Source organism: Papaver somniferum, unplaced genomic scaffold (genome assembly GCF_003573695.1).
Source record: "Papaver somniferum cultivar HN1 unplaced genomic scaffold, ASM357369v1 unplaced-scaffold_74, whole genome shotgun sequence".
Classification (NCBI taxonomy): Eukaryota; Viridiplantae; Streptophyta; class Magnoliopsida; order Ranunculales; family Papaveraceae; genus Papaver; species Papaver somniferum.
Genome location: NW_020650304.1, coordinates 285,167 through 295,189, shown reverse-complemented (window position 1 = coordinate 295,189; position 10,023 = coordinate 285,167). Strand labels below are relative to the sequence as shown.

Genomic DNA, 10,023 nt, shown 5'->3' with positions numbered 1-10,023 from the left:
ACAAAAATAAGTGATAGGCTTGCATATGCATGCTCTTCGAAAACACTTGTGGTGGCCTAAAATTTTTACTCGGCGGCCTAAAATTTGTATTCGGCGGCCTAAAATTCGTATTTGCGTCACAATTATTGAATGTCCAAAGATTAATGGTTTATTTATTAAAATTTGTTTTCAAAGAGGGCAGATCAAATGTCCAGCGAGAGTAACTATTTTTTTCGAAATGTACATGTGTTACATTTTAGAAAAGAAAGTAAAGCATTTTAGAAGAGATCAACAAAATATGGAACCAAAAACTTTGGCTACATATGTCAGCAAATTGAACTCATCAGGGTTCGTAAGATATAAAGAAAAAAAGGGATCCCAACTGTGTTGGAAAAAATGGGTTTCACAAAGGATGAATGACACAGAGAAGAAAGTGTTGCACTCCAAAACTTTCAAGGCTTGTATAAATTTCTTTTAGACAAATATTTCTACCCTCCCAATAACAATTGGCGATTACAACAGGTATGCGAAATATTGCCTTCAGGATACAATGAAAGCCCTGCAACGAAAACTGAATTCAAGGTTTGTACCCCTTGATTCAATCAAGAACACACAAAGAGATTTCTGATTTCTGATGATGCTTTTTGAAACAGAGAAAACAGATTGATTTTTCTTATATCTTAAACGAAACTGGGAGAAGCTATTTATAAAGGGTTTTGCACCTGTTGGGAATAGGTTTTTATTCGCCAACAGGTTTCTATTCACGAAACGTCAGGTTCCTTCATCAACAGACATCAATGGTGTCTTTTGGATTCGAAATTTTCGAACAGGCTTTTATCGGCCAAATAAATCCGTCAGTTCAAAAAATTCTGTCAGGTCGACCACAGCCTGGGGGCGATGCCCCCCAGGACCCCCCTTTGGTTAGCGGCGTAAATATTCCAACAAACTGTATGATCAAAAAAAACAAAAAAAGATAAATAAAGACGTGCTCAAGTTGATTGCACATGTAAAATGTAAAATGCATCGATTAACAAGTACAGTTGTACAGTTTATCGACCTTATTAATAGGAGATAATTTGCATTGAACATTGGCACCAAAAAAATAATTGATAAGATCACAGTAATAATGTCTCATACTATTCACTTTCCATTCCTAACCACTTCTTCTTCTCCTCCTCTTCCTTCTACCTCCACCCACTCCTCAACCCTATTGCCCGTTGGTACTAAACACCATGCACAATCAAAAGCTTCCGAACACTTTCAGTACCAGCCTACAATTTGGGATTATAAGCATTTTGTTGAATCACCCAACACTAACAACTCGGTGATCATTGAGCTCATTTTCCACTAAAGTAGTTCGTTATATCTATCAACATCTTTTTAAGATTATATATGCTAATAACTTCTGTGTTTGTGTGGGTATGTATATGCAGTGCAAAACAGATACGGGACTATTGGTGGAGAAAGAAAAACAAGTGAAGGTTATTCTTAAGGAGGCCGTAAAACCACTAGAAATGCTTGAGCTAATCGATGTCATTCAAAGTCTCGGAATGAGTAACCTTTTTGAGGAAGACATCCACAAAATCTTAGAGAACGTGTACCATGACAATGCCTGGAATTCGAAAGATAACTTATATGCAACTTCTCTCAGGCTTAAGCTTCTTAGGCAGTATGGTTTTCATGAACCTCTAGGTATTAATTAAACATGACATATCAACCATAAATCCAGCTAACTCCACGAGGTGGAGGCATTTTTACCCTGGCATTTTGCTCAATTATTGTTAAGGTTTGTTTTGCCGGTTCTTTTAGTTTATGACATGCAAGTTTCTCTTCCGAATGGCAGATGTTTTTGATAAATTTAAAGACGCGAAAGGCGGGTTCAAGGAATCAATTAAGGACGATACTAAGGGAATGCTGAGTTTATTTGAAGCAGCACATCTTGTTTTGGAAGGAGAAAGCATCTTAACTGAAGCCGTACTCTTCACAAGAAGACATCTATTAGACAATGAAAGCAACAACAACAATGTTAACATTAACCTAACAAAACAAGTCCGTCGCTCCTTGGAGACACCATTTCATTGGAGAGTTCAAAGATTAGAAGCTAAGACTTTCATTGAGGCATATGAATCTCAAAATGATATGAATCCTCTTCTTCTTGAATTTGCTAAATTGAATTTCAACATGGTTCAGGCTCAACACAAGATGGAACTCAAGCATATAGCAAGGTGCATATCTATTATTTATAAATTTGATGCATGTTATCCACTGATTGCGGTGTCTGGTGTCGTAACGTACTACTTGTGCTCTTATGTCATTCTTGTTCAGATGGTGGAACAACATGGGGATTGCAGAGAAAATGAATTTTGCTAGAGACCGAATAGTTGAGTGCTTCCTATCAAGTATTGGGTTTTGTTGGGAGCCACGATATAAACGTTGCAGAGAATGGCTCACCAAAATCCTAAGCTTTGCTCTCGTAATTGATGACATCTATGATTCTTATGGATCATTAGAAGAACTTGAATTATTTACGGATGCTATTGAAAGGTACAATCGTATTACACAATTTTCAACTAGCTCTCTGCTGAAACTCTTATAATGCTAAATTACGTATTTACATTTGAAGGTGGGATTGCAAAGCCGTGGAAAAACTCCCATATTACATGAAGATATGTTTCTTAGCCCTCTATAACACCGTCAATGAAATGGCATTCCAGATACTTGTTGAGCAAAAATTTGACATTTTACCGCACTTAACAAAATCGGTAAATAATATATTGATTATTGTGTTTCCTAACTCTTTTTTACAATTTGGAAATAATTACCTTTGTCCAATCTTTTTAGTTGGCCAATTCGGTGAAGGCAATGTTAACAGAAACGAAATGGTGCCATAAGGGATGCATGCCAACTTTTATGGAATACCAGCACAATGGCTCGGTTTCATCCGTCGGATATGTGTTCTTGGTGATTGCCTTTTTTGCTACTAATCAAAATATTAATGATGGTGTGTTACATGCCTTCGAAAACGATCACCCTCTTCTCTACTCTTCATGTTTAGTGTGCCGACTTTCGAATGATCTTGCAACCTCATCGGTAAAAAATTTAAGACTTAAAAAAACACAAAAGGTACAATTGATGTTATCATTCCATAACTTATAAGTATCTAATAGGAGTTTTTTTTGCTTAATCATGAACACAGGCGGAGCTAAAAAGAGGTGAAGTTGCATCCTCCATATACTGTTATATGCAAGAAACAAACGTCTCCGAAAACGATGCTCGTGAACACATAAAAGGCATAATCATGGAAACGTGGAAAGAGATGAACCGATTCCTCTTTGATTCATCTCCATTTGATCGTTCATTCGTCAACTTGGTTCTAAATTTTGCAAGAACATCTTTGTTTATGTACCAATGCGGCGATGGGCTTGGAGCAGAGCATTCAAAGAGCATAGAGCATGTTCAGTCTTTGATAGTTAACCCAATTCCCATTGATGAACCTACCCATAAAGACTCATCTTTATCCGATGTGCAATGTTAGGCTGTCCCCTTTTGCGTGTGCGTGTGCCATTTATAAATCAAGAGTTATAATTTACAAAGAAAGAGCATTTGTTTGTTAAATTCTGTAAACAGATGGTTGATGATCAAGATACAAAAGTGTAAGGATGCTACTTCGTATCGCAGACCATACTTGGTAAGCGTTCACTGCTAAAAATTGCAGCATTAAAGCGTAAGAGCTCTTTTGTAATTTCTAATGCAATAATACAAGCGAATTTTACCATTTCATTCAATACCCATTTATACAACAACTCTATTAAAGTCCTGCAACTCCCATACTAAACAACCAAGAAGAAACACACACATACACCAAATTCTCAATTCTTGTCTTTTAGTCAAGTCAAGGACTCTAGTGGAGTCTCTTAATTATTAAAGTTAAGATACGTTTTTGGTGAAAATCTACTATAGTCCAACATGGCAGACAAATATATCATACTAGGGGGTCTTCCTGTTCAGGTGAATAACAGATGGAAGATTTCCACAAATAGACTCTACTTTATTACGGCAAAGTTAATATTCCAATAATGTCTCATTGAACCAAGACCAAATAAATTTTTACTGTACGTATACAGTAGGCGCCTTCTTATTCATTGTTCAAACCAGGGACCGGCCTACAAGGGGCTAAGTGAGGCTATCAAGATCACCTGCTAATAAACACCTGCTGGGTGTTTTTGAACTATAATCCAGCAACTTAATTTTATTAGCCCACTGGTTATCAAGATCACCTGCTAATAAACACCAGAATCAACTAGAATTTTAGTCTTCTTAGTTTGCTTCCGCCACAAGTCTACAATATTAGAAATGTATTGATATTTCTTTGAACTTGTCGTGAATATTCCATTAATGCTCAACTCGAAAACTTTGGGGACTTCATTACGAATATACAACCGAACTCTCTCGACAGACAAGCTAAATTTTTTTTTAACACAACCTTGAAAATATATAGCCCTACCCAACACATATTTTTGGGTCCGTCCCTGGTTCAAACTCATAATAAAAACTACTTAACATCAGTTTCAAAGTATTCATATAGTTTCTCAAATTTGTGCTCTTTCATTACCAGTTAATCTTCAACATATATATATTCTAATACCTTACTATGTCAATTGCTGATACTTAAAGAAATTCAACCAGCTTACAAGTAATTCTTACTACGGTTTCAAAATTCATAACTGCTTACAAGTATGCCCAAGTTGGCATGTGCGAGTGTGAGAATCTTTTTGCATTTAACCAGCTTCCGGATAAAAGAAATTCACACTAAGAATAATGAATGAATGACCAGAGTGAAGACCAAACACGAAAGCGGTCCTCCAAGCAAAAATCTTAAATGAGGAAATTAAAAGAGATAAATATAGTGCAGTACTAAGAAACACCGCCAGCTACCTATATTACCTGGCGCAACAAGGTGGATTAGTCCAGGCTATAAGCCAATGAACTAGAGCGTGGCACCCTCTAAGAGGTATCTAGATTGCCTTTTTTGCCTCAGAAATGATTAATACACCGTGATTTTACATCACGGGGTGCACCCAAACATTGCATGTGAGAGGAAATGGTGGGGACCATTCCTACCCGCACCTATCCCGATGTTAAGCACACACATCGTGACCGTCCATTACCCTGGTTGTGCATTTCACGGTGTAAAACGGTTGTGTGTTTATCACAGCTGTTTTCACCTAACACATGCACTGTGACAGACTCAATGACAGTGACCAAACTCAATTCATTTTCGGAACATTTACATGGGACTTGCGAAGATATATAATTTGTTTAGCAAGTCTGGGTTAATTTCCAATACAAGAGCCGATCAAATGTTACAGGGCCTACTAGAAGGTGAACAATTCATGGACAGCGAGTATAACTATTTTTGGAAGGTTTATCTGTTCTATTTTGTTTTAGAAACACAAGGAAACCGTAGTTTGGATCTCAGCAAATTGGGTTAACTGATTTATAATATCGCTTAGTGTGCCATTTTAAAATGATCTCTCTAGGCGTTTCTAAGATTAATTAAAAACGTGCTCGGCTTCAGTGCATATGTAAAATGTAAAAAATGTAGAATGACTCGATTAGCAAGCACATATACAAATCTTACTAATAGGAGATAATTTGCGTTGAACATCCGCACCAATTAACTAATAATGTAGTTGCTGGAAATCCCACAACTAATACCCCATTAACAATTTCTAGATCTAAACTTATTTAACATGAAAATGAAGATAAAAATGATGGAAATGTAAAATATGACACAAAATTTACGTGGTTCGATCAATGTGATCTACATCCACGGGGTTAGGGTTCACTATGATTGTTGAAATTACATTTGGATTACACTGAGACTCTATTAATGAGTATTTGGAGCTCTAAGTTGGTGAAGGAAGAAGAAGGAGATAATAATAATACAAATTCTAATTCTAATTTTGTTTTCTCTCTCTTTGACTTTCTCTTTATATAGGTGTTTACATGGTGGATGACATCTAATATGTAGTGGGGTACACCTAATATTTCCCCAATTTTCGGATCCCGTACTACGTTTTCACATACTAAGGAAATAGAATAAATCTCGCACACTAACAAATGTGTTTGTGCCATATTTGGACCCTACAAATAATAAGCGCTATAATAATGTCTTATACTATTCACTTTCCACTCCTGACCCCTTCATGGCTTCATCTTCTTAGCCTCCTCCTTCTACCTCCATCCCCTCCTCGACCCTATTGCCAATTAGTACTAAACGCCTTGCACAATCAGAAGCTTCTGAACACTTTCAGTACCAACCTACAATTTGGGAGTATAAGCATTTTGTTGAGTCACCTAAGAATAACTACTCGCTGATCATTGAATTCATTTATATTTATCAACAAATTAGATTGGACGCCCGGGCCGATTTCGTTAAAACAAAATTGGTTAAAAAGACCAAAAGTTAACAATTTTTGGGTGAAAAGGACATATAGGATTTGATACTGTTTAAATGGACGAGAATATAAAAATACCCAGGATGTAAACAGTTTCATCTTACCTATTTTCAAATATTTTTTCATATTTTTAATTTACATCAGGATGCATCCAGTTGCATCCTCGTTCTTTTTTAAGTTTACGCCAGGATGAATCCGGTTTCATTCTTGCTATTTTTTTGGTGTCCATTTCACCCATACTAATTTTTACTCGTACGTTGGAATCATGTTTTAAAAATATTTGGACAAATGACCCGTTTTCTGTCTCTTTAAATCCCCAGAAAACACGTCTCCACCGGCCCGGCCAACTACTTTCGTCCAAAAGAGCATTCAACTCGAATTCGTAATGAGGAAAAGATCAGAGAAGATTGTGGACTAAGACATACTACCAACCAGTCCATTACAACCAATGTTCTTTCCTACGTATATGACTCCAAACATTGGTACCATTAGTGACATGACTTAATAATAATCTGTCCTCTATGTACGCAGTTAGTTTGGAAGGTTATCTCATACTTCCTCCGTCCCACTATTAAGTGACCTACTTGAAGTTTGCACAAATTTTAAGGCAAGCAAGGAAAAAGAGATTTTTAATCATTTTTTACAATTATATCTTTATGGATAATAATTAATGAAATTTTGAAATGATTTATCTCTCAAACTACACCACGGATGTTCGCAAACTTTATACCATTGAAAAGCATTTTAAAACACCTACGTAACGAATATAAACATGCCTATCAAATGATGCATATTTTTATATTTCTTATAATCAATTAAAAGGGTAATTTTAGAAATATCTCTTTGTTTAGTGATATAAGTCACTTAATGATGGGACAAAATTAAAAACCAAATAGGTCACTTAATGGTGGGACGGAGGGAATACTAAATAATGACTCTTCTTCAAAGTTGAACAAACGCTTAAAATGTGTGGATGGACAACGACACATGAGGAAACTTTGAAACAAACGAGTGGCATGCATGCATTTTGTGGATGATGGACCCTAAAAACCCTGTCATGGCAGAAAATTTGTAATCTTCTTTTTGGGCTGCCAAGGATGTTGTCTTTGCATGTTCACATCACATTATTCCCATTATAAGAAATCCTATAACTGCTTACAAGTAAGCGCATGTGTGAGTCTGAGAATGTTTTTGCATTCAACCAGCTTTCAGATAAAAGAAATTTCCCTAGAAGAATAAATGACCAGAGTGAAGACCAAACACGAAACTGGTCCTCCATCTAGAAATTCTATACGAGGAAATCAAAAGATATACTAATAATAATAATAGTGTACTAGGAAGTACTGCGCAAGCGTACGGTCTTACTTGGTGCAACAGGCTGGATTAGTTCAGGATAGAAACCAATGAACTAGAGAGCTTGGCACCCTCCAAGAGGTATATAACCTGGAAATTTCTACTTACGTTGGAGTACTGGACTGTAAATACTTGCACAAAATAAACGAGTTTGTCATAAGAGACGGAGAAATACAAGTAATGTAAAAGAAGAAGAGGATTAACGTTTAGTGGTTGGCACTAATCTTGGAGTGAATTTTTGGGTTAATATAATCATATTCGACTATTCACTACAGCAACCTCTTGTAGACCACTAAATTCTACTTTCATCCTACGTGTAAGGCCAAACATGAAATAAGTAAGTGACGGGACTATTTTCTTGTAAGAAAACTGAAAAAGGAGTAACAGGACTTGGCTAGCATTTTCGTCCATTCATCTTGCTTTTTACTTTTATGTGTATTATTAGCCAAGCTAAATTGGGGTCTACTGTGATTAATTTGAACCTATCAATTATTTCAACTAATTTAAAGAGTAGGATATGGAGTGTCTAAATGATGGTAAGAATACTGAATTAACCTTGAAGGAAACTTTAATTATTCTAATACAAATACAAATACAAAATCATAATCACTTAATTAACAAATAAAGAATTCATTAATTAAAACTCAATTTTTTTTTCAATTTCTATTAAAATCAAAACTAAGACTAAAACCTAATCAATCACAATAATTGAAATCTAATGACCCTTTTTGGGTTTTGAAAATAAAAAACCCAAAACCAAACAATTCAAGTGATTGAGTTAAATCCCTTTCATCCATTCCTTGTAAGAGATACTCTACAATGATTTACCTCTAAATCTTTGAAATTCACTCATCAAATTTTCTGAAAACCCACACAGAATCGGTTTATGTGTGCACCATAATAGTCCGATCATGGTTGATGTTACAAGCAATTGGTTTTTATTGTGCACCTACATAAACCGATTCTGGGTGAACATCAACCATAATCGGTTTACGTTAATGCATGCATCAACCGATTCAGGGTTAAAATTCGGATTTGTAGATAAATCAAAAATCGGATTATTAGTGCATATATATAATCCGATTGTGACTGTTAACGGCTACTTTTTTGAATTTGAAAATTATAGTCGTTTGTACTTTGTGTATATAAATAGGATAGCCTATTCTCTATCATACACTACCTAATCCAAAGAAATATTTCTCCGTTGTTAATTTTTTTTCATTTGAAGATGTCAAGTCCATCATCATCAACTACCAATTCAGTCGAACACATACCTAGAAGATGCAAGCAAACAACCGAATCAATTGCGGCAATGGAAGAAGAGATACGCAAAAGAAGCGAACAAACAACTACAAATGTGACTTCATCTTCATCACCTAACAAATATGTTAATGTAATGGATGAATTTTTAAGCAAACAAATAACTACAAAAGAAACCATATCATCGTCACCGGCTATGACAAAATATGAAGAGAAACTCAAGGAAAATAAACGAGGTTAAGAGTTTATGAAAAGTGGAAATGATCCACAATCGGATCATGTTGGACCATATGTAATCCGATTATTGAGTTAAAAATTTTATGTTCTTCTGTAACTTTTTCTTCCCAAAATCGGATCATATTATTGTACATAAAGACCGATTATGGAAGAACCTCGGACCATGTTAGACCATATGTAATCCGATTATTTAGTTAAAAATTGGGTGTTCTTCTGTAACTTATTCTTCCCAAAATCGGATTACGTTATCGTCCATAAAGACCGAATCTGAAATAATTTGTTCAGAATCGGTTTATAATAGTTCCTCAGTAAATCGATTCTTGCTTGAAGTCAGAATCATTTTATAACAGTTGTAGTATATAACGATTCTGAAAAAGTTGCAACAAACTACCTGCAGAATCGGACTTTAAAAATGTATTATAAGACCGATTATGTTACAAATTTTATGAGTCCAACGTACCCAAAAAAGACAATTCACTTTCATTCATTAAGCTTGGTTCAGTTTGCAACATATAATATATGAAAGCGAAAAAATATAAACATCTGATAGTTCAAGTTCTTAACAAGAGGAAAATACTCATTCCAACACTTGAAGACCCTTCATTTGATCCGACTCGACTAACTATTCCCAACGCTTTATGTTGGTCTCGTATTTTTCAAGCCATTTTTTGGTGAGATCTGAGTCATAATGAAGCCTACACAGCGGTGGTAATGGACAATCTTCACGTAGCTT

At 35.5% G+C, this 10,023-nt stretch overlaps 1 protein-coding gene across 1 annotated transcript; it reads left to right on the top strand.

Annotated features, from left to right (window-relative positions):
* Positions 1-1,011: 1,011 nt before the first annotated feature.
* LOC113344132 ((-)-alpha-terpineol synthase-like) lies at positions 1,012-3,759 on the top strand. Its single transcript, XM_026588167.1, has 7 exons — positions 1,012-1,303; positions 1,413-1,671; positions 1,823-2,204; positions 2,305-2,523; positions 2,603-2,741; positions 2,821-3,069; positions 3,176-3,759. The coding sequence occupies exons 1-7, from the start codon at positions 1,106-1,108 to the stop codon at positions 3,512-3,514; spliced, it is 1,785 nt and encodes a 594-aa protein (XP_026443952.1). The 5' UTR covers positions 1,012-1,105; the 3' UTR covers positions 3,515-3,759.
* The last annotated feature ends 6,264 nt before the right edge of the window (positions 3,760-10,023 follow it).